General features: G+C 39.1%; 1 protein-coding gene across 2 annotated transcripts in view; it reads left to right on the top strand.

Annotated features, from left to right (window-relative positions):
• The first annotated feature begins 1472 nt into the window (after positions 1-1472).
• Positions 1473-24922, top strand: part of sugp1.S (SURP and G-patch domain containing 1 S homeolog) — a 36893-nt gene continuing 13443 nt past the window's right edge. For both annotated transcript variants that reach the window (XM_041580032.1, XM_018239872.2), the window contains exons 1-11: positions 1473-1601; positions 4835-5000; positions 5827-5918; positions 9868-10086; positions 16756-16879; positions 20572-20675; positions 21198-21309; positions 22029-22339; positions 24013-24119; positions 24351-24528; positions 24677-24783. In XM_041580032.1, the coding sequence (XP_041435966.1) occupies positions 1580-1601; positions 4835-5000; positions 5827-5918; positions 9868-10086; positions 16756-16879; positions 20572-20675; positions 21198-21309; positions 22029-22339; positions 24013-24119; positions 24351-24528; positions 24677-24783 (1542 nt within the window). In that variant the 5' untranslated portion in view covers positions 1473-1579. The remainder of the gene's footprint in view (positions 1602-4834; positions 5001-5826; positions 5919-9867; positions 10087-16755; positions 16880-20571; positions 20676-21197; positions 21310-22028; positions 22340-24012; positions 24120-24350; positions 24529-24676; positions 24784-24922) is intronic.

Here is a 24922-nt window from a genome sequence, read left to right on the forward strand (position 1 = left end):
TGCTTCAAGAGTCAGAACCAGCCATAACAAAACATTGCTTTCAATCAGTTAAATGTAAAGCTAACTGTTAAAACCATTTAAACAGCTTAACATTAAGTAGCAATATCCTTTATTCCCCTAGCTTGGCTAAACTCAATATGTATGTTAACTATATACTCATCAATGAAATTAATTTGCAACACTGACACTGTTTGCCAAAAAAAAAAATACTAAAAGGCATTAAACTTATAGCCTGCCTATGAAGGTTTAAAGGGGTGGTTCACCTTTAAGTAAACTTTTAGTATGCTACCAGGGTTGCCACCCGGCTGGTATTTTACCGGCTTAGCCGGTAAAACACCTTCCAAGGCCGGTATTACAAATTTACTGGCAATGTAGCTGCCAGTAAATTAAATTTGTAATACCATCTTTGGCTTTGGCTCTCCGCATCATGGCCCACCCCCTTTTGAGGTCACACTCCGCCCCTTTTTGTTCTCGCCCCCACCAGCCGGTAAAAAATATAGGAAAAGGTGGCAACCCTATATGCTACAGAATGGCTAATTCTAAGCAACTTTTCAATTAGTCTTAATTTTTTATAGTTTTAGAATTATTTGCCTTCTTCTTCTGACTCTATCCAGCTTTCTAATGGGGGTCACTGACCCCATCTAAAAGCAAAAGCTCTGGTAGGCTACAAATGTATTGTTATTGTTACTTTTTCAGGCCCGGACTTGTGGAAAGGCCACCTAGGCCCAGACCTAAGGCGGCAGGATTTTAGGGGGACGGCATGCTGCCGAACCACACCCACATTGGTTCAAAAACATTGGGGATGCGCTGGAGATACAATCATTTTTTAAATTTACCATGCACCAATCCCCCATTGCTCTGGTCCAGATGATGAAAATTTGCATGAATAAAGGGGAGGGGACAGGGGCGACTAACGGCAGTGGGCCTAGGGGCACCCACTATGTAAATCCGGCACTGTACTTTTTATTACTCCTCTGTCTATGCAGTCCCTCTCCTATTCAAATCCCAGTCTCTTATTTAAATCAATGCAGGCTTGCTAGGGTAATTTGGACCCTAGCAACTTGATTGCTGAAATCACAAACTGGAGAGCTGCTGAATAATAAGCTTAATAACTCAAAAAACAAAAATAATAAAAAATAAAAACCAACTGCAAATTGTCTCAGAATATCTCTCTCTACATCATACTAAACGTTAATTTAAAGGTGAACAACCCCTTTAAGTGTATTTTTTGCAGTTCCTGAGTGTTTGTGTAAGGCCAAGATCAGTGGAAAGTTCAACTCTAAAAAGTCAATTATTCAGAAACAAGGGAGAGACCATTTGAGAGCTAAAACTTCATTGCTCCATATTTTAAGAAAATGATAGGATTTGTCGTGGGACATCTTTAACCCAAGCAACTTAAATACAAAGAGAAAGTTAAACCAGAAAGTAAAAACCAGAATGTCATCAGTCTCTTCATCCGCATGTAGATTGTAATGTAAATTTGCCGGGTCCGGACTACATTTCCCAACATGCCTCACTTTGGACCAGAATTCCTCTTGTTAGGCGGTGGGTGGGATCACTTGTTATAGGGTTTAGCAAGATGGAGAAATCGAAGCCCGCAGGTAATACAGGCTGCGAGGACGAGCATTGAGCTAAGGCTTTCTGTTTCTACTGTAGGACGCTTTGGGTTTTGGGATGGGGTTATTGAAGGGGAGGGGTAGGTGTAGCAGTCCTGCTGAATCGCCTAATTGTGCATACGTGCTTTAATGTTGCGATTTCTATGTATCAGGTTTGACCAAGTCGCAATATTGGCCCAGCCAATAAGCACTTATTGTGTGTTGGCGCTGCTTGTATATAAACCCTGTACAAGTACTGTGTCACTTATGTTTTATTTGGATTTGGTGGCTTCCAAATTGTTCAGCTATTTATTTTTATTAACATACTAGGTACTTCTGGGTTGCTGTCTTTTCTTGTGTTAACTGCCAGGTTTCATGAGCGATTTCTGTTCTTTGTGGGCAAACCTAAAAGATCCCCATGTTCTTGGGTGAAATCCATTATTATCTTTTAACCAGCACCGACGCTTTTATACAATGTAAGTGGCAGCCCCAGTGCGGCGTCCATTCAAAGGTCCCTGTCATGCACACACACTCTCTTTTTTTAGATGCCATTTAACCTCCCTGTACGTTTTTGGATTGTGAAGACATGGGGAGAAACTTCATATGGGTTTTGTCCTGGCTGAATGCAACCTTAACCATGCAAATATATAATCTAGGAACAGGGGTACCAAATAATTAACCAAATCATCCACAGGCAACTACACCTTGTTTTTTGACTCTTTAAACAGAAAAGCTGAGGTCAGTTCTCTTGGTCATTGCTACATTGTTTTAAGCTGGCCATAAACGATCTTTTCGTTATCGCGACACCACGATTATCTTGAAACAAATGTTTAAATGTACGATTTGTCCATCAACTAAAAAGACCATTTCAGGAGATATTAAAAGGGTAGCTGCCTGCTTGGCTCTGCAAACATAGATTGCACTGGGACCAATAACATTTTTTTTAACCAGGCCGATCAATTTTCTGACAGATGTCGAATGAAAAATCGTAAGATGTACGATCGTTTGATTCCAACTAACTTCAAGATAATTTGACGGATTGGTCAGATTTCGCTAAAATCAGTTATTCAGCAAAGAAAAATCTTTGCGTCTATGGGGACCTTTAGGAGTCTGAACCAAAAGTGCAGAGAGTTTAAACAACCAGTTAGATTGTATTTACATTTACAATTCACATCATGAATAAAAGATATTTAGGGGGTTATTTATAAAAATCCAAATTTTCCTGATTTTGTTTAAATAAAAAAAGTCCGACCAAACTAGAATCTAGGATTTGACCTTCTTGATTATTTATAAAAACACAATTTTTTTGTAATTTTTTCCCCCCGAAATGATCGGATTTTCGGCTAAACCCAGCACAGACCACGATAACTTCCAATTAGGATAGGGACCTCTCCCATTGACTTATATACAACCTCAGTAGGTCTAAGATGGTGGATTTTCGGATTCTGACTTTTTGCAGCCTCAGGGTATAATAAATCTCAAAAAATTCAAGTTTTTTTTTTCCCCCCATTTTAAACTTCAGATTTTATAATAAAAAAAATAACTCTAATTTTTCGTGTTTTAGCATTCAGACTTTAATAAATAACCCCCTGCTTATAGTTGTTTTCTTTTTTTATGCAGCAAGCAATGAATCATTGTGTTTGTTTTTATTGTTTGTATGTAGAATGTAGACACATGCTTACAACTCTGAAATATTAAGCAGCACAACAGGGCTATTTAATTTGGGCACGTCCCCTGATATTCAGTTACAGACTAGGGTCCTAGTCATATGAAACTTCATACCTTTCTTAGATTATACATTTTAAGCTTGTCCAACAGTGTTTTATTATGTGGGGAATTCTCCTGCGTTTAGTTAAGTTGCCTTTTTGTGTTCGTTTTTATATTTAAAATATAAAAAACGCAGGGTTGACGACCCCCCCCAGTTGAGCACTAGGCTGCATCCAAAGTAGAGCAGGGTATGCCATGCTGAATAAGGTTGGATTGATGCTAATAATATGTTAAAAGACAAGGAAACACTAATTTACATGGGAGGCAAATATTTTTGGAACCAAAGAAAATTAATCCATTTTAAAAAAATTCATCCATATTTCACATTCTCTTTAAATTTAAAAGTTTCATTGATTATTTTTCTTATAGTGGATAAATACAGCGCCGATTCTGACTAAGGAGCCGCCTGAGGCGGCTCCTGCAATGCCGCCCCCCCTCTCACCGGCTTACCTGTCGGGAGGGGAGGCAGGAACACTATTGCGGAGAGCGTAATTGCGCTCTCTCGCAATAGTACAGACGAATTTCCTGTTTAAAAACCGGAAATTCGGCTCTTAAAGGTGTAGGAGTGGCTTTTTGCTGCCCCTCTGGCGCTGCTCGCCTCATTGGCGGAGCACCCCTGGATAAATATAAAATAGACTGGACAGGTAAGGACAAGCAGATGTGTAATTGCTGGGTTCTACATTTTATTATACACCAATTAAGGTATGAATTATCTCTATAAACTTTGAGTCCTTGAGGGGGCATTCGGTATTCACATGTGCAGAGCTGAAAAGAGTTAAGGTGGCCATAGACGCAAAGATCCTATCGTACAAATCGAGGATTTGCACGATTTTTGGACCGTGTTTGAAGAGTCCCGACATTTTTAGTCCGGCGGTGATCGGTCGTTTGATGGATCGTACAGGTTTGATTTTGTCCCGACCGTCCCGCCGGAGATCATTGTGCTCTCATCGTAATCTGATTGTTCGGCCATAGGGCCGAACTTTCAGATTACCCCCGACATGTTAGTGGGGAAAGATCGGCTTGTTTGGCGATGTCGCCAAACTAGCGGATCTTTGTGTCTATGGCCACCTTTTGGGGTCATTTTCATTTTCCATATCTCTTTAAACTGATGAGAACATTTTGGGCTTCCATGTAAACGCATCTCAGCAGTGTCTCTGGAGTATTAGCAACTATTCAGTTCTAACAGCTGCCTGTAATGAAACCCAGAGATTCTGCTCAGCAGGGACAAAAATAAGAAATGTATCAACTAAATGTATCTATTTAGAACAGTTTACAGGGTCGGCGACCTGCTGCAGAAGGTGAAAAAAGACACTTCAATATTAGAAAAACGGTGACACATAGAAAATAGAAAGTCATTGGAAAAGGTCATTATTTCTGGTGATCTATCTGAAAACAACTTGTTGCTTGAAGGTGAACCAGCCCTTTAAAGAATGTGTTACATTTTTTAATATGTTTCTATCCAAAATATTCAGGGGTAAGTGCAAGGTGGTTTGCCTCCACACGACCAAAACCAGTGAAGCCAAGTACATATATTCTGTATCAAGAAGAACTGATAGAGAAGAAGAAAAAGGAGATCGCAGCCAAAGCCCAGCATCAAACCAAGCAGCCACAGCCAAGTGTAGCACCTCCAGATTCCGAGTAAGTTACAGGCGCTTTTAACCCATATATCATACATTGCTTCATTCAATGTGACAGAAGTTCGGTTGTATTTGATATTCTGGTTGTGACATGGGCAAGCGTGGTTACAGTTTGGCCACAGTCCATCTACCTGAGGAATTTACTACTACAATGTCACATTTTTTTGGGACACTATGTAAAAATTAAACAAATAGAGATGATTTTCAGATTGTTTAAATCCTATACAGTATTTAATTTCAAATATTAGTACAGAGACAACTGATACATTGAATTTGGTTTCTGAAAAAATACTATGCTCATTTAAAATTTTCAAAAAAGTTAGGATAGGGGCAACAAAAGACTGAAAAAGTTGTGGAATTCTAAAAAGAGCATTCCAGAGAAGCTGGGTCTTTCAGACTTAAAGATGGGACTGGGGTACCCCACACTGCACGGGGGGAGGGGGGCTAGCATTGCAACAATTTAACATCATCCGGCAGGGCATTCCACAACCTCACAAATGAAAGTAACGTTTCAGCATCCTGTTTAGAACTTACAGTTTTGCACAATTTAGTATTATCAACAAAAATAGAATCAGTTCTTTGGATACCCACTTCTAGGTCAGTTAACAAATTAAGAGGCAGACGAGTAACCCATAGAGACCAGTAAACATTGGATATATCCAATTGATTAGGGTGTTGAAATCATCTTCCCTTACTCTTGCCTAATGTTGGTTTGGTCATCATTTGGTAGTAAGACACCATAGTACCCAGGCATCTATTCTGTATATGCAGGAAGTGTTTTTATGCTTTTATCTTTGTATTTTATTTACTTTGCTATTATTTTACAGCTCTCGGAGTGCATCCTCATCTAACAAGTTTGCAAATGATGGCAGCTTCTTGCAGCAGTTTCTCAAGTTGCAGAAAGGCAAATCAATCAATGGTGAGTTTATCCTTATACGCCATTATAGTGCATTTTTATTCTCATTGCTTTTTTTAAAGAGTGACATTTCTGAAGGTGAGGCAGTTCATATATATACACAAATCATTTCCATGTGTTGTATTATATTGTTTGTGATTTACCATGTCTGGTCTATTTTTGCACAGTGTTGGCATAAGTTTATCATGGGCACCCATGGCTTGAGAGGCATAAATGGGTGACTATGCATAGACGGAAATAAAAGGTATTTTGATGCAGCCTTGAAATTTTTGTGCAGGGCTCTTCTGATGTTACATGACACGGTGCGGGATTCCCGTATTTTCTTCTTAAATGTTAAAAAGGTAGTCCTGCCCAGGGCCGCCATCAGGGGGGGGGCTAGGGGGACAGTTGTCCAGTTGTCCTGGTTGTCCCCGTGATTTTTGGGTTTAGGGGGGCCCAGCCGCTGTACTCACGCTGTAGTCGTGCCCCCACTGCTGTCAGGAAGCTGCAGAATCGTGTGGGGAGGGCGGAGCTTCTACTACACGTCTTTCCCCTCCCCAGCTTCTAAACTATTGCTAGTTTCCCTAGAGCCGCATGGTGATTGGATAAGCCTATCCAATCCCTGTGTAGATCTACCAGGACTACTAAGCACTATAGCTCAGCCCACCCTACCCAATTCTGCAGCTCACTGAGAGCGGGGTGGGGGGGGGTTTATCTTACATGGTTTTACCAGGGGAAACACGGTACTGCAATGTCTGCATATTTATTGTGCACAGAACATTTCTTCTCTGAAGGAGCTGCCATATTATCTCCTTTTTGTTTATTGAACCCCTGGCCACCAATGATTTTTTTCTATGTTTTAGTAAAACTTTTATGGGGGCTCTGTCATCGCTGTTTTTTTTTTTTTAAATTATTGGGGGTCCCTGACCACTAATACATTTTTTTTAACTTGTAGGGGGGCCCTGACCACAAATGTTTTTTTGGGGGTGGGGCTTGGGGGCAGGATCTGGGGTGGGTGGCTACCAGGGGGCCCAGAAAATGTTGCCGTATGGGGCCCCGTGATTTCTGATGGTGGCCCCGGTCATGCCATTTTGTCATTTGACATTCCCCAGTTCAAATACCATATGCAACTTTCAGGATGAAGCAAATTTTACTGGTGGTGGCATGTACACCGAGATCTGCACATTTGGCGACAGCCCTATTTGCCCTCCCAAATTAGGATTAACCAGTCATTGGCCCATGCCGTCCTTGTCTGTTGATTTATAAATACTGCTGATATATATCTGGCTTACTAAGTGTGGTGTAACATAGTAAGTTAGGTTGAAAAAAGACACACGTCAATCAAGTTCAACCTTTTAACTTTTTTTAACCTGCCTAACTGCTGGTTGATCCAGAGGAAGGCAAAAAAACCCATCTAAATCCTCTCCAATTTGCCTCAGAGGGGAAAAAAAATTCTTTCCTGACTCCAAAATGGCAATCTGACTAGTCCCTGGATCAACTTGTACTATGAGCTATCTTCCATAACCCTGTATTCCCTCACTTGCTAAAAAGCAATCCAACCCCTATCTAATGTATCAGCCTGTATGACTGATTCAGGGAGAGAATTCCACAGCTCTCACTGTAAAAAAAAAAAAAACCCCTTCCCAATATTTAGGCGGAACCTCTTTTCTTCTAATCGGAATGGGTGACCTTGTGTCCTCTGGAAAGACCTACTGGTAAATAAAGCATTAGAGAGATTATTATATGATCCCCTTATACATAGCTATCATATCACCCCTTAAGTGGCTCTTTTCCGGCGAGAACATCCCCAATTCGGCCTCCTCATAGCTAAGATGTTTATTTGCCATTGATGCTGCTGACTGGCATTGCTTGTTACAGCCAAGTTTATCATCTACAAGGACTCCAAGGTCCTTTTCCATTATGGATTTGCCTAGTGCAGTCCCATTAAGGGTATAAGTGGCTTGGATATTTTTACATCCCAGGTGCATGACTTTACATTTATCAACATTGAATCTCATTTGCCACTTAGCTGCCCAGATTGCCAGTTTGTCAAGATCGTGTTCCAATGATGCCACATCCTGGATGAAATTAATTGGGCTGGACAGTTTTGTGTCATCTGCAAACACTGATACATTACTTACAATACCTTCCCCTAAGTCAGGGGTCAGCAACCTTTACTATAAAAAGAGCCATTTTGCCCCCTCTTCCACTAAAGAAAAATAGTCTGGAGCCGCAAAATATAAAACAGATTATAAACATTTAAAAGTTTTAACCTTTTTTTAATTTTAACTGTTACAACAACAGAATACAACAAACAGAAGTGCAGTGTGTATTTGTAGGCCTACTTTGAAATAAAGTAAACACTGAATAGCCCTATTAAATGCTAGTATTCTCATCTGTTTAATGTAACTTCTGTTTCTGAAGTTCAATGCTGATCTTCCCTCTATTGTCTTGAGTTTGTGACCGCGGTAAGGACCATGATGAATCATCTTGCTGCGACTCTGTCTTGCCTGTCACTCCTGGGACATCTATACAGCCCTGCGAGGGCTGTATAGCCAACCTGAGCTGCAAGACCGAGCTGCAGCAAGCAGGATGAAGAGCCGCATGAGGCTCCGGAGCCTCAGGTTGCCTACCCCTGCCCTAAGTCATTAATGAAAAAGTTAAATACAAGTGGGCCCAATAGAGAGCCCTGAGGGACCCCACTAAGAACCTTATTCCAAGTAAAAAATGTCCCATTAATAACCACCCTCTGTACCCGATCCTGTAGCTAGTTTCCTATCCATGTGCAAACGACTTTATTAAGCCCAACAGACCTTAGTTTAGAAAGCAGTCGTTTGTGGGGCATGGTATCAAATGCTTTGGCAAAATCCAAATAGATCACATCTACTTCCCCCCACTGTCAAGCATCTTACTTACCTCATCATAAAAAGCAATCAAATTTGTCTGACATGACCTAGCCTTCATAAAGCCATGCTGATTGCCATGCTGACTAGATTGAGCTGAGTCATCAGTGCAGCTATGAAGTGTGTCTGGGAACTCAGACTCCTCTATTGTATACAGTGATGAAACTGCAGTGACACTTAATTAACAACAGGGCCTGAACTAGGGGTAGGCAGAGTAGGCACGTGCCTAGGGCGCAAAGCTTGGAGGGCGCCAGGCACGTACCTTTCTCCGCTTCCTACCCCTAGTCCGGCTGAGTGCGCTCCTCTCCTCTTCAGTCCTGCGTACTGTTTGTGCGCATGCGTGCGTGTACAGGAGGAGAGCATACCGGAAGGGGGTGCCGGTCAGTCAGCGCGCTTGCGCACGTACTTCCAGCGCGCACGGTGGCAGGGGCGCCACGACTGGCTTGGTTGCCTGGGGCGCCTCGCCGGCGTGGCCCGGCCCTGATTAACAATGAGCCAGATCTGGACCCAGGGATACAGCCAATGATGAGAACTGTCTGACCAACCTCTTCTAGGCATGTTTTAACTGCTGCTGACCCTTCCAAATTGTAAACCTTGTTATGTATTACGATTGTGATAAAACCAGTGACACTTCTGTGATTTGTTAATTAAGTTTATTATACTGTTTTGTTGAAAACAAAAATGTTTGTGGGTTTTTGGTTCCACTTTGGATGCTACTGCTAGTGACAGACAAAGTGTTCTTGGACTGAAATCCTTGCACTTTTCATTAAATCAAATAATGCGCTTAATGGGATTGCATGTTTCTCACAACACCATTAAAGAAAGCCTTTGAATGACATTAAAAATGTATGGCATATTTACCCAACTGGTATGTATCCCTTTATAAGAATGTAATACAATATTTTATACTTTATAATATGTTTTTTTACTATTTATGTATATTTTTTATGAGATGACCATTTTGCATTGTAAAGGTGCAGTTAGCAACTTATGATATGTCCTTTTCTCAGCACCTTTACAGTAGGTTTTTATTTTTTTAATTATTTGCTCGTTTGTTTTGTTTCCTTTAGAAAATTCATCAAGCTCTTCTGGAAACTCAGGAACCTCTCATAAAAAGTCCATCTTGACAGGAAAGAGGCATGGGAATATAGAAAGCGCACTGAACCAAATGAAGAACTATTCGCATACCAAACAGACTCCTACATTAAACAGACTAAGTGTCTTTAAGTCTCCTGAAGATGACGATGATGACGATGAAGAGGATTATGAGCAGTGGCTGGAAATTAAAGGTAAGCAGATGAAACAGCTCCAGAACGGACCAGGAAATATATCCATGTTGTTTTTGTTTTAAATGAGCCTTTTTTTTTTTTTTTTAAAAAGAGACAACTGTCTAATGTTAATATCACTTTTTTTTGCATCAAATGCTCTCTGAAAAGTAGCATTGACATAGTGCTGGTTGGTTTAGAATGCAATTTAACAGGCATACTCCCGTGATGAAATTAAAATGCTGTATAGTTGTGCTATACTTGCCCTTATTACCACTCTTTACAGTAAGAAGTCAAACATAATCCCTTGTGTGAGAAGAGGCATGGTGACAAAGCAGCACTTTTTATTATTTCACTATAGATCACTATAACTCCTGGAAGCCTTTGCTAGAAGTGGCTCGAGTTGTAATTCACAATAGGAAAGCTGCACTTTGTAACTTTGAAACTACACTGATACACTGTGCCAGGTGCCAAACAAGTGCATTTTGTGCAATTAACACCACACTCATTGATAGATTGCATTGGCCACAATGATGCTGTTTTGCACACTTCAACTGTTTAAAATAAAAGACCAGTAACACCTGAATTAGAAATTGAGTGTACAAATTGTTTACAAGTATATATGTCTTCTTTAACATGTAATGCATGGTTTTATTGCATTGTATATGCTTAGATGCTATCTCATGGCATATATTTGATGCATGGACATCCATCCATTTTGCCTCAACCCTTTTGTGTTCAGTGGAGTTTTACTGATGTAACTGGATCTCCAACTCTAAAAATGAATAACTTCCACTCATTTTTAAATACAGTTGAAATAATCTACAATCAAGTATATTTTGTTTGGTGTCCTGTGTGGAGTTTAAACAAAAGTCTCTGCCATTTACAAAGAAGGAACTAGTTTTTTCTATTATCTGAGGAAACTAACATGTAATTCTTCTTGCCTGCATTGGTAATGGATAGGAACCCTCTCTTCATTCCCATTTGCAGCCATTCACTGCCCCATAACCTAGAGTGCTCACTTCACTTTTGTCTTTAGGATTCCTTGTGTGCTCTCTGTAACCATTTGTTACCCACAAAAAGGTAGTGTCATCTTCTGATGTAAGATATATAATCCTCTGCTGGAATGGCTTTGGAGCATGTATAATCAAAGACAGCGGGCGCCAACACTTTTTTTAACAATGTGGGGGTTTGCTTTGTGGTGATATCTTAGCAATTGACTGCCATGGAAAATGTAACTTGCATTACACCGAGAGAAATAACTCCCTGTATTTTAATGGAAACCCCCATTTCTCAAGGCATTTTTAACCAATTAAATAATGGGAAGTACTCTGAAGTGTTATCTAATGGAGCAGATTGTGGACAGTGAGTTACAGCTGTGGTCTACTAGTAGATCCCAATATCTCTGTGCTAAGATATTCTCAGATGCAGAAATGCAATTCATTACTACCAACAGTTCATTTCTGCTGCTTCATATTCTAATAGTAATCATATTTTACATCAAGCCAAAAATTGGCTTTTGTCATGGTGGTGAAAGGCTTGTGTGCAACTGCCCGTCCAGAAAAAATAATCTCGGATTAATATTCTTGTCCTGACACATTGGACAGTTTGGAATGAGCAATCCATCTGGATTTAGAGTGTCTGTATACTATGACTACAAATGTGCCTAGATATTTTTGACCATATAACCAAAAATGCAGTGTTAAATACATGTTTAAAGGAGTGCCCATCTTAAATTAACTTTTAGTATGTGGTAGACATTAATATTATTAGACAATTTGCAATTTGTCTTAATTTTTTGTGTTTTTTAGCTTTCTCTTAAGCAGCTCTCCAGTTTGATATATCATCTATTTGATTGCTAGGGTCTTATTTACCCTAGTAACCAGGCGTTGGTTTGAACAAGAGACTGGGACATAAATGGGAGAGGTCGGAATAGAAATAATTAATCAACAGTAATTGCATTCAAATTCTAGCGTAACAGAGTAAAAGTTTTTTTACTGCTAGGGTCAATGACCACAAGCTGGAAAGAAGCAGAAGAAGGCAAATAATAAAACTATATAAAATAAAAGCAAAACCAACCATCTAAAATACAGTGGTGTGAAAAACTATTTGCCCCCTTCCTGATTTCTTATTCTTTTGCATGTTTGTCACACTTAAATGTTTCTGCTCATCAAAAACCGTTAACTATTAGTCAAAGATAACATAATTGAACACAAAATGCAGTTTTTAAATGAAGGTTTACGTTATTAAGGGAGAAAAAAACTCCAAATCTACATGGGCCTGTGTGAAAAAGTGATTGCCCCCCTTGTTAAAAAATAACTTAACTGTGGTTTATCACACCTGAGTTCAATTTCAAAGGTTATAAAGCCATTTCTAAAGCTTTGGGACTCCAGCGAACCACAGTGAGAGCCATTATCCACAAATGGCAAAAACATGGAACAGTGGTGAACCTTCCCAGGAGTGGCCGGCCGACCAAAATTACCCCAAGAGCGCAGAGACAACTCATCCGAGAGGCCACAAAAGACCCCAGGACAACATCTAAAGAACTGCAGGCCTCACTTGCCTCAATTAAGGTCAGTGTTCACGACTCCACCATAAGAAAGAGACTGGGCAAAAACGGCCTGCATGGCAGATTTCCAAGGCGCAAACCACTTTTAAGCAAAAAGAAGATTAAGGCTCGTCTCAATTTTGCTAAAAAACATCTCAATGATTGCCAAGACTTTTGGGAAAATACCTTGTGGACCGACGAGACAAAAGTTGAACTTTTTGAAAGGTGCGCGTCCCGTTACATCTGGCGTAAAAGTAACACAGCATTTCAGAAAAAGAACATCATACCAACAGTAAAATATGGTGGTGGTAGTGTGATGGTCTGGGGTTGTTTTGCTGCTTCTGGACCTGGAAGACTTGCTGTGATAGATGGAACCATGAATTCTACTGTCTACCAAAAAATCCTGAAGGAGAATGTCCGGCCATCTGTTCGTCAACTCAAGCTGAAGCGATCTTGGGTGCTGCAGCAGGACAATGACCCAAAACACACCAGCAAATCCACCTCTGAATGGCTGAAGAAAAACAAAATGAAGACTTTGGAGTGGCCTAGTCAAAGTCCTGACCTGAATCCTATTGAGATGTTGTGGCATGACCTTAAAAAGGCGGTTCATGCTAGAAAACCCTCAAATAAAGCTGAATAACAACAATTGTGCAAAGATGAGTGGCCCAAAATTCCTCCAGAGCGCTGTAAAAGACTCGTTGCAAGTTATCGCAAACGCTTGATTGCAGTTATTGCTGCTAAGGGTGGCCCAACCAGTTATTAGGTTCAGGGTACTTTTTCACACAGGTTTGGATTTTTTTTCTCCCTAAATAATAAAAACCCTCATTTAAAAACTGCATTTTGTGTTTACTTGTGTTATCTTTGACTAATAGTTAAATGTGTTTGATGATCAGAAACATTTTGTGTGACAAACATGCAAAAGAATAAGAAATCAGGAAGGGGGCAAATATTTTTTCACACCACTGTATATTGGTTAAAAGAATGATAAAAAAGTAATTCATGGCATCCTCATTCCTTTTCTTTTTAAGCAAATAAAGACCTACTACATTTTATCTGCTTTATTTAATTCTTGGTATTTGCTCTTAGTTATTTATCCTGTTATAAACATATTTCAGAAAGTATTGATCATTCACTATCTAGAATTTATTTTTTAACCTTTACAGTGGTTAGTAAAGAAACTGATTGTTAGCACTTAGAAATTCCTGCTATTGTGTCATTATAACATGCACCTTAAGCTAAGAGGCAAACTCACAACCACATACAACACAACCTACGTGTGTATGTATACATTACCTCTTAACCTTGTTCTGCTTCACATCTTCCTTTCCTTTTACTCTTTCTTATCTACTCTGATACGCTATATTTTTCTCTTCTTTGTTTTGCACCCCTATTTCTGCAAATCATCATTCTCTTCCTTCTCTCCCTACTGTGTTCTGCTCTGCCAACAGTTCATTTCCACCTTCCTCTTCACCTTGTCCTTACTTTGCTGCTAAGAGCCCAACTATATCCTTCTGTTATCCTCTCTATCTACAGCTGTCCATTTTTCTATAAAACTCATCCTTGTCCCAGTTTTCAATTATTTTGTTTGTTTCCCCTAATTTGTTCATCTTATTTCTATTCCCCCTATTTTGTTGTTATTCTTCTCTGGTCTTTCATTCTTGGTGAAACGCTTATAAGCAGCCTCTTCATTCCATATCTTTACTACAGCAGCATATACCTTTCCATTGGTGCAGCAACAGCATGCAAGTTACCAGGGGTGGCAAAAAAGCAGATCCCTGTAACTTTAAAGGACCAGTAAAAAAAGATTGTTAGTATGCTACGAAAAAAGACACCAACACATATTAAACTTTAAAATCGCTAAGTCTTTATTAAGAAATAACTTACCAAAACTCAGATTGCGCTCTGCTTCAGAAAAGGCGATCGGTGTTTCATCGTGCCACGCTCCATTTCTCCTCCCTGCCTTCCTTATAGGAGGCAGCCAGGGAGGAGAAATCGAGCACCCCACGATGGATCGTCGCCCTGACGCTGTTTCTGAAGAGGAGTGCAAGCAGAGTTTCGGTAAGTTATTTCTTAATAAAGACTTACCGATTTTAAAGTTTAATATGTGTTGTCTTTTTTTCGTCGCATACTAACAAATTTTTTTTTAGGAAATGGTTGCTGTTACTGGTCTTTTAAGAGCTGAAATTACGAAGTTTAAAGGGATCTAAACCCCCTTGTAATTAAAGCCCCCATTAACTTCCTGCCATTGCCCCCTCCACTCTCCCTCTCCACACTTTAGTTAAAGAGAAGCCTCTAAAAAAAACCAGACCTTAAACTGCAGCACAGTGGAGTTCCCAGAAAGTTAATGGGGGAGTTCTCAGAAAGTTAAATTTAAATGGAGGTTTATTTCTCCTTTAAATCAGAATTTTGGCTCTGCTAGTGCAGAGAGCGCAATTTAAAGAACTCCCGAAATGCCCCTGACAGCACTGCAGAGATTCTGGACTTTGTTTGTCTTTTAATGTCCCCATACCTGACAAAACTGTTGAAATCACCTTTTCTCTTATGGGGCAAATTCACTAAGATGCGAAGTTGCGCCAGGCGCAACTTCGCCGCACTTCGCCAGGCGTAGTTTTGCCAGCGCTCCGCAAATTCACTAAAATCCGAAGTTGCGCACAGGGGTAGCGTAAGGTTGCGCTAGTGTTGATTCGCTATGTAAAGCGAAGTTACGCTAGCGAAGGCTAATTTGCATACAGCGCGAAATTCAAATTTCAATGGAGGAATACGTATCAGCACTACAAATGCCTAGAAAACCTTCAAATCATTAAATTAAAATTTTATTTTGCCCTACACATGTGCCCACTGTCTAGGTAAGTTGCCATGAGTCAGGGAAGGAGGGGAGCCCCAAAAAAATTTTCAATCTTTTTCAGCCTATCATCCATAATGTAGAAAACACGCCAGCGTTTTTTGGGACTTAGAAAAAATTTTGACTTTTTGAAACAATCCCTATCTACTCTATTGCGCTTCGCCAGGTCTGAGGTGGCGAAGGAAGTCTAGCGTAAAAGGTAGCGTTCAGTACACTGCGCAAGTTAGTGAATTTGCGTAGTTACATCGCTAGCGAAAATTCACCTGGCGTAAGGGTGCGAAGTAACACTAGCGAAACTACCCCAGCGTTCGTTGGTGAATTTGCGCAGTAACGAAAATGCCAAACGCTAGCGAATTAACGCTAGCGTTCGGCGCTTAGTGAATTTGCCCCATAGTGTTAAATTCCAGCCACCTGAAAACACCAGCAGTGGCATTTGACCGCCCCTCAAGGCCAGAAAAGACTAAAGCACAATAAGTTTGCCGTATGCTGCATTCCCATGCAGCACAGCTATTCATATTATTTGGCCATTTACAACTGGCCAAATTTGTACAAAAATGCCAATGGTATTTACAACAGAAGTTTCTAACCATGACCAACTTTTCAGGCGAAATCAATGAAATTCACAGATATAAATCCGTATTCACATTAGAAAGTGGTACATATAATCTAAGCGATCTTATGTCACGTGACAAATGATTAAAATACCATAGAGTATACATTTTTGTCCTGCATGGTATGAGAGTGACCAGGCTGTGGTCAAAAAGGTTACTCTAGGAAGGAGCCATTTGAGTTTACTGCCCACACAACAAAAATATCCGGGATTGAGGAAAAGATGTGTTATATGCCGCTGCACTGGCTAAGATGGTTGATTGGCTGATTAGGCTTTGAAACCTACCAGATAAAGCTACCAATAATCCATGGCACATGGATATCCGTCAGCATTGTCTGGTCAGCATACACATACTGAAAATGTATCGGTAAGCATATGATTTGATTTATATCTATAAATGCTTCTATTTCTTGTGAGGTAACCACAAAATGTAACTGAATTACAGTGTTTGATAAATTGTCCTTTTTCAAAACACTGGAAAGCACATTGTAATCATTGGAGGTTTTGTAGTGTATGGGTGTGTATTTTCTAAAATGATGTGGAGTTACCCAAAGAGATGACAATCTAACCTTATATTGTTGTCTCAATTGAGCTTCCTTCCTCTCCTATGCATCAAACCTTTTCCTAGCAGTTAAATGCCTGTTGACTGTTTGCTGTGTGAATTGAATCCCAGTACTGACAGCCTCCTTAAAGTTTCACCCCCAGAGGACTCGGAAATCCGAAAAGTTGTGGAGAAGTTAGCCCGCTTTGTAGCAGAAGGCGGAAGAGAGCTGGAAAAAATTGCAAAGGAGGATTATAAAGACAACCCAGCTTTTAGGTAATTTAGCAGTTATTAAAATATTTTACTAAAGTGATATGTAGAGTTCTAGCTGTATTTTTAGTTCTTCAGACATAAGAATTATTTTATGAACATTCTATTTTTTTTTTTTTTTTTTAGTAAAACTTGAATAAAGGTTTTTCCTTTTTGTGAATATTTGCAGCACCATCTATGAAGCAGCATATTTTTGCCTTCAGATATTTATAATTACACTGTTTAAATTTTATAATGGTACAGAATGCTTATGACCTTGGGTTTTCCGGATAACAGTAATTTGGATCTTCATCCCTTAAATCTACTAGAAAATCATGTTAACATGAAATAAACCCAATAGGTTTTGCTTCCAATAAGGATTCATTATATCTCAGTTGGGAACAAATTTAAGCTACTGTTTTATTATTACAGAGAAAAATTAAATACTTTTTATAAAATTGGATTATTTGGATAAAATGGAGTCTATAGTGCCTCTTGATGCCATCCTAGCCTATATAACTCTAATCCACAAAAAAGGGAAGGATCCATTAGATGTTAAAAGCTACAGACCCATCTCCCTCCTTAACATGGATACCAAACTATATGCGAAAATACTGGCTGAAAGACTGAAACCTTTTTTACCCAATATTATAGATCCTGAACAAGTGGGATTTGTCCCTAAGAGGGAGGCCGGGGACAATACCCTCAGAGTTTATAGTATCATCCACTACTGTAAAAGATGCAACATCCCACTGGCATTGCTTTCTACAGACGCAGAGAAAGCATTTGATAGAGTGAACTGGGAGGCCATATTCAAATGCCTGCAATGGCTCGGAGTTGATCTTCAGAAGCTATATTCAGTCTATACACACAACCACAAGCTTGCATCAGAATCCACGGGACCATTTCATCAGAATCAGCGGGAGTCATTTAACATCAATAATGTTTATTCTCATGCTGGAACCATTCTTGCAAAAGATCAGACAGAAAGCAAACATACCAGGGGTACGCATTAACGGTTATAGCCATAAAACTGCAGCATACGCTGATGACATGCTCTTTTTTTATAACTGAACCCAGGACATCGCTCCCCAATATACTACAAGAATTTGACACATATGGTGCTATAAGCAACTTTAACAATTAACCAGCAGAAATCAAGCTTTCTCAACATCTCTCTCGCCCAACAAGACTGGCAACACATACAACATAACTGTACATTTACGATAGAAAGCAAGCATTTCATATACTTGGGACTTAAAATCTCAGCAAATATCGGAGGGAGTATCTCTTAATATATACCCACTACTTAAAAAAATCAGAATTACAACAATTTGATAAACCAGGCTTTTCATGGTTTGGACATATAAATATTATCAAAATAATAATATTTCTTTAACCTGTTAAAAACTATTCCTTTTCCCATACCCAAAATGTTCTTCAAAGATCTGCACTCGGCTATATCACATTTTATATGGAACAATCGCAAAGCACGTCAGAGATTTGGTAATCTAACACAGTCTAAGGAAGTCGGCGGTCTGGGTTTACCTGACCTATGGGCTTACCACAAAGCAACAGTACTACAAAGAATGATAGACCTAAACAGCAGGATCCTCTAAACTGTGGCCTATGATTGTACAAGAAGGCTACGAAATCCCACTAGACATATTTATATGGCTACCCAAAGAATACCGTCCGACAATGAAAAAACATGACCCGATTATTAGGGAACTGGTTCTTCTTAGCGAAAGCTCCAGAATAGTTCCTATACTGCACAATAAAGAATTTCCACCAGGACTGAGACCCATTAATTTAAAAACTGGTGCCACTCAGAATCTTTATGGGCTTTCCATATACTAGATGGCAGAACACTTAAACAGATAATATACCGCAAACAGATATTATTTCACCCCTTGATAGACTCCGACTATACCAAATCCAACACTTCTTAAATTCCAAACAGATTACGGATGCCACGGGAATAGAAGACACTGCGTTTGAACAGCTATTTATAAGAACAGAGCGGACCTCCCATGAAATATCGGCAATTTATAAAACGCTTAGAAGAAACCCCAATCCACCTATGAATGATTTCAAACTAAAGTGGGAAAAAGAATTACAATGTAATTTTACAGAGGCAGAATGGGAACTACTTGTAACAAAATCATACAAGTCAATCACATGTGCTAGACTCCAAGAGAACAACTATAAAGTGCTCTCCCAGTGGTACAGAGTACCTAGCAAACTATCTAAAATATATCCGACTACACCTGATAACTGCTTGAGATGTGAACAAATAGGAGGCACCCTAACGCACATATGGTGGAGCTGCCCAAAGATCCAACTGTACTAGTCTCAAATCAAACAACTACTCCCCAGATTTACGGATATTGATATAAAGGACTCGGCTCCCTTTTTCTTGTTATATCACAATGATATGTCAGTAGCGCAATATAAGAAATCAATCATTTCAATTCTCATTACTGTGGCAAAAAAACTAATATCACTCCACTGGAGATCACAAACCATTCCCACACTTAAAGACTGGGCACTGAAGGTGCAAGAGATATACCTATTTGAACAATACAAAATAGACGCTATCAAACCAAAATCATTTACTCAAAAATGGTCCCACTGGCTACTATTTGGTGAATCCCCAGAATACACGGCTCTGATAACATAGACTAATTACTAGATCTTCCTTTGGGTTCGCTGTTGATGACCCCTGGCTTTCAAACCTGACATTGAAATCCAAATTTAGGTTGAAATACCAACTCCAATTCACCTCTCCCTATAAAATAGGGTATCTGACGAGCATCATTTTCTCTGCCTGGAAAACATTTGATGATAAGAACAATGCTACCTGCCCGGTATTATCTGTTTGTCTGTTTTTTATGGTTATTTAAAAAGGTTGACATGTATGTAAAATATATATTCCATTGACCTGTATTCAGTAAATGATATATTTGTCTTGACAGTAAATAGGAATATACTATTACATAAAACATACGGCACTGTGATATGCAAAAATCGGAAATGTGAACATGTATTATCTTTATTGAATGCAAGCAAACAAAATAAAGAATTTATAAAAAAAAATAAAAAAAAATGAGTCTATAGGAGATGGCTTTTCCATAATTTGGAGCTTTCTGGATAACGGATTTCCGGATAACTGATCCCATACCTGTAGTTGTAAAATATAGTCACATTCGGTCATAATTTATAGGATAAATTCTATCCTGGTCTTTTAATTAGAACTTCACACTCCTCAATCATAACTGTCACTCTGTATTGCTGTGAATAAAGAACTGGGCAACTGCCATCTTGACCCATCACTTCCAATTTTATTATTTAAAAAAAAACCACAGGCAGGCATTTGTTTTAGTGCAGAATTTAAAGACGTGTCCCCTTGCTATTTAGGGTGGATATCTAACTCTCTTTAATACATTACATACATGAGATAGTAGTAACTATAATATGGTGATCCATTAATTCCATTGATGTACAGCACTTGCATGTCCTCTTCTGATGTGGAATGTCATTGAACTGCCAACCCTGCCGTTGACAGCTGAAAATTTGATATGCTTGCCATCTAAGGTTGGCTTTACCTCTGGAAATAAACAAAGAACATCATTTTTACACTCACAAAGGTCTATTTATGAATGGAGTAGTATTTTCAAAGCTAACCGCAATTAAGATTCTCAACTCTGCTCTTACAGATTTCTACATGATACAAACAGCCGGGAGTTCCTCTATTACAGAAGGAGGCTGGCAGAGTATAAAAAGGACAGCAAAGAGCCACAGAAAGAGGCAGCCAACAGTGGTATGAAATGATGGCAGAATGGAACTACATTATATTGGGAATTTAAGCCTAGATGCACTAAGAAATTAGTTTTAAATCTTGTTTATGGAAACCTTACACAAGATAAACCAGCAATATAGAGTTTTGCCCTACTAGGTGTGTTATATTCTGAAATATGGTTAAGAGCAGACTTCACTAAAATGATTTCCTGCATCAAACCTAAATATTAATATAATTAAGGAAATATATTTAATCTGTCTATTCAATATATGCTTTGGATCCCTTGATGCCCTTTCTCTAATGTCTGGTGGAAGTGGTGTAACTACCCAGCACCAGGCCTCGCCAGCAAAAAAATCTTCGGAGGGCCCCATGGCACACGTCATCTTCTACCCAACTTCCCTCTGCTCCCTCTGATGGCTCACTTTCATGTGGACGAGTGGCTGGGGGATATCTATACAAGTATTTAGAAACCTGTCCGTAGTTTTGCCCCTTTATATGTGTGAATGTTGGTTTCAGAAATATTTTCCTGATTGTGACTCATAGATGAAGAAGAAGCCAAGATGTTTGCAGAGAAACTAGCCAGATTTGTGGCAGATGGGGGTCCTGAGGTAGAAGCCATCGCTTTACAGAACAACAGAGAAAATCCTGCCTTCAGGTACATATGGAAAACTGTCCATCAAAAAAGTGTCACAAACGGCTCCTTAAACTGCAGCAACATTTATGGAATAGACTTGTGTAATACTTTTCTTGTTCTGCTGCAAACTTAGAAGTTCTTTATGATATTTGATTTATTTTACAAAAGTGTGTAAATATTGCTTTGAGAGTATATTTCCTGCTGTTTTTGTGCAACATCTACTACTTCCTTTCAAAGGCAGCTGATCCTGCTCTGATTAAATGCAGGGTTGAAACTTGGCCTGTGGAAAAATGCATGCCAAGCATCAGCCCCTAAGCTCCCATCTGCATTTTCCCATGGTTGCACCCAGAACCAATGCTTCAGTATGGGTGGAGGGACATGCAGTGGATTTCCGTGCCAAATGTGAGAATTCGCATGTGCTTTTATGACACCGCATTAAATTGCAGGCTGTAGTTGCCCTTTAAAAGATTCATCTCGCAACCCTTAGTCCAATTCTTTAAATACACATTTCATAAGTATCTATGTAAAAAAGCATGCTGGGAGACATACGACACTTGAACCAGTAGCAGGTCTGTATAAATAAAAACATATTTGCATTGGAACTAATTTATAAGGAAACTTGTTATGCAGAATGTTTCCATAGTGTTAAACAATAATTGTGTAATTCACATTGTCTTCAGAAATTCTCTTTTTATACATTAATATATTATTGATGTTATTTATTTATTTTAAATCTGCAGATTTTTGTATGATCAAAATAGCAGAGGGTTTAAGTGGTATAAACTTAAATTGGAGGAGTTTAGACGAGCCAAGCGGCATTCATCTGATCCTCCACCAGAAACAACATTCAAACGTAAATTAACCCCAGAGACCAGCAACGCTGCACCTCCATCGACCTCCTCCCAGATTCCCACAGTTTCTGAGATTCCCAACACAGAGCAAACAACAATGAAAAGAAAGCGCAAGAGCCGCTGGGGTCCAGAAGAAGACAAAGTGGATGTTCCACCTGCCAATGTATCCACAGAGCCTCCAGATACCAGCCAATTAACTGGTAAAGCACTAGTTGTACCTGTTGTATTTTGTTGTAAACTCAAGTGCTTTAGCTTAAAGAATTTTTAATAGCCTGGATAACAGCATGTTGTGTTGGTACATTTTGATCATAGTTGCATTGTTAACTTTTAATTCTATAGAAAGAAAGAAAAATATATGTTGCTTTTAAATAAGTGGAAAGTTATATTATCAACTTATTATTTAACCAATAATTGCTTTTGCAACTCACTGTGTTCTGGATTGTTTGTATTGTCTGTCAAAACACAATGGAAATTAGAGAATTTAATGGAGTGGTATGTGTTAATAAACTTATAGAATAGAACAAAAAGTGATGAATTTCAGTCCAACGCAGTGGGTTGCTGCAAAATCAGTGCTTTATTTGTGTTGAATAAAGCACTGATTTTGCAGCAACCCACTGCTTTTTGTTCTATTTGATATTGGCTTCATTGGACGGAAGCATAGTGATTGAACAGTCTGGTCGAATCCACTCTATTTAGTGTTAATAAACTTAATGGGGATACAGGAATGGGTTGACAAGGGCCATGTCTTTATCACCAACATGCAGAGGCACATTTATTAAAGGTCCAATTTCGAATTCATGTGAGTTTTTTAAAACTCTATTAAATTCGAATATGCTGGAAACTCGACTGGGAGGGTTTAGAATATCTAAAAGTCTTGCGAATATTCCCGACCGGAAAACTTGAAATCAAATTAGACTAAACTCGATTTGAGTTCTTTCTCTGAAAATAACGCGAATGTCCGGAAGGCGACTAATGTGTGCAAATTGGTCCCTGGACCTCTCCCATTGACTTATACATGAACTCTGCAGGTGTTAGGTGGCGAATAGTCAAATTCGATTTCTTAAGGGCCAAAGTGTGATAAATCTCGAAATTTTAATTAAAACTCGAATTGAGTTTGGATAATTCACAATTTGAATTTGAGAGTTTTGACCATAAAAAAAAAATAGAATTTTCAATTCGACCCTTAATAAATATGCCCCGTTATGTAGTGTTTGTTCTCCTGGAGCACTTGGAGACTACACGTGAGCCCTATTTTTTTTCTTGATCAATAAATGGAATACTGTTTTCCGCGGGCTAATTTAATAACATCAGTGCAATTAATTACTCAGAGCAACCATTTGTTACAATAAAATGAAAGTCAAAATATGATTGGTTGATATGAGTAAAAGCACATATATGTTAGTAAATTAGCCCCAGCACTGTAATGCAGCACCATCCAGCCATCTGTCTTTGCTTTCCCAGGTCCTTAGTGCAGACTTAGACTTTCACAGTAGATAAATTCCTCTACAGGTGGAAACAAAAAGAAAATATTGTTTAAAACAATGGCTATAATTTATTAGCCTTAGAGCAACTTGCTGTGGGGACAATGAGCATTAGTCCTACATCCTCCCACAAAACCCTAGACAAGCTGTGCTTTCGTTAAGATGCACCAGCTTTACATCTGTTTAAACATTTGCTTTGTTATACTGACTGTTCCATGGCCTGCTTAGTACTTATGTGCCTTACATAGCATGGACCAGTCATGAACAATTAATTTCTCTGTATGCGCTTCTAATGTAGTCATACCTTCTGTACAAAAGTAAAATCCAGTAGCTTTGTTCTGTTTACTGTGATTATTTCTGGATTGGAAATGTTAACTTTTCCTGCTCTACAGCTCAGGATCTAAAGGGCCTTGGGTATGAAAAGGGGAAGCCAGTGGGATTGGTAGGCGTAACTGAACTCTCAGAGGCGCAGAAAAAGCAGCTGAAGGAGCAGCAGGAGGTAGGTGTTCTGGTGTTAAAATGTATGATAAGGGTGTTGCATATAGCTGTTTTTTTCTTTGTATTTAAAATATTAAGAGGGAAATCTTTATTAAGTTTCCTTTGGCTTTTTCCTGTGGAATTTTTGTAGTTACTAGGACATCTTGCAATTATAGCCTGTCCTAAGATGCAGTTGTCTTAGGCTGGCCCAACTATTTTTTACATTCAACTTTTTGTTTTTTTTCCTGCTCAGATGCAGCAAATGTACAACATGATCATGACCCACAAGAGAGCTATGCAGGAGGTGCAGCTCATGTGGGAAAAGGCTATCAAACAGCATCAGCACGATTATGATAGTGACGAAGAGGTTGACAATGAGTTTGGGACATGGGAGCATCAATTGCGTCGAATGGAAATGGACAAAACCAGGGGTGAGTGATTTCTTTTTTTTTTTTTCTCATAAGAATAAAGTGGTCTTAGGGACTGGCCTTGCGTTAATATAAAAAGCTGATTTAGACCGTTAAATATTGTTTGAGGCTATCACTTTATCTTTCATTGTTTTTTCTTTCTTACTGATAGAATGGGCAGAGGAGCTGACAGAAATGGGACGTGGAAAGCATTTCATTGGAGATTTTCTGCCACCAGACGAGTTAGAAAAGTTCATGGAAACATTTAAAGCTCTAAAGGTAACCTGTTAAGCTGGGCGTACTCAAACCAACATTTGCTGCTGATGCCACACCAAGTTAGTAGCTTATTGGCCCTTGTGTTGTTGAGGATCAGCCAGATCTTAGACCAGTTTTCCTGGTAAGTGCCTGTTGTGATCCA

This window comes from Xenopus laevis, chromosome 1S, assembly GCF_017654675.1.
Source record: "Xenopus laevis strain J_2021 chromosome 1S, Xenopus_laevis_v10.1, whole genome shotgun sequence".
Taxonomy (NCBI): domain Eukaryota; kingdom Metazoa; phylum Chordata; class Amphibia; order Anura; family Pipidae; genus Xenopus; species Xenopus laevis.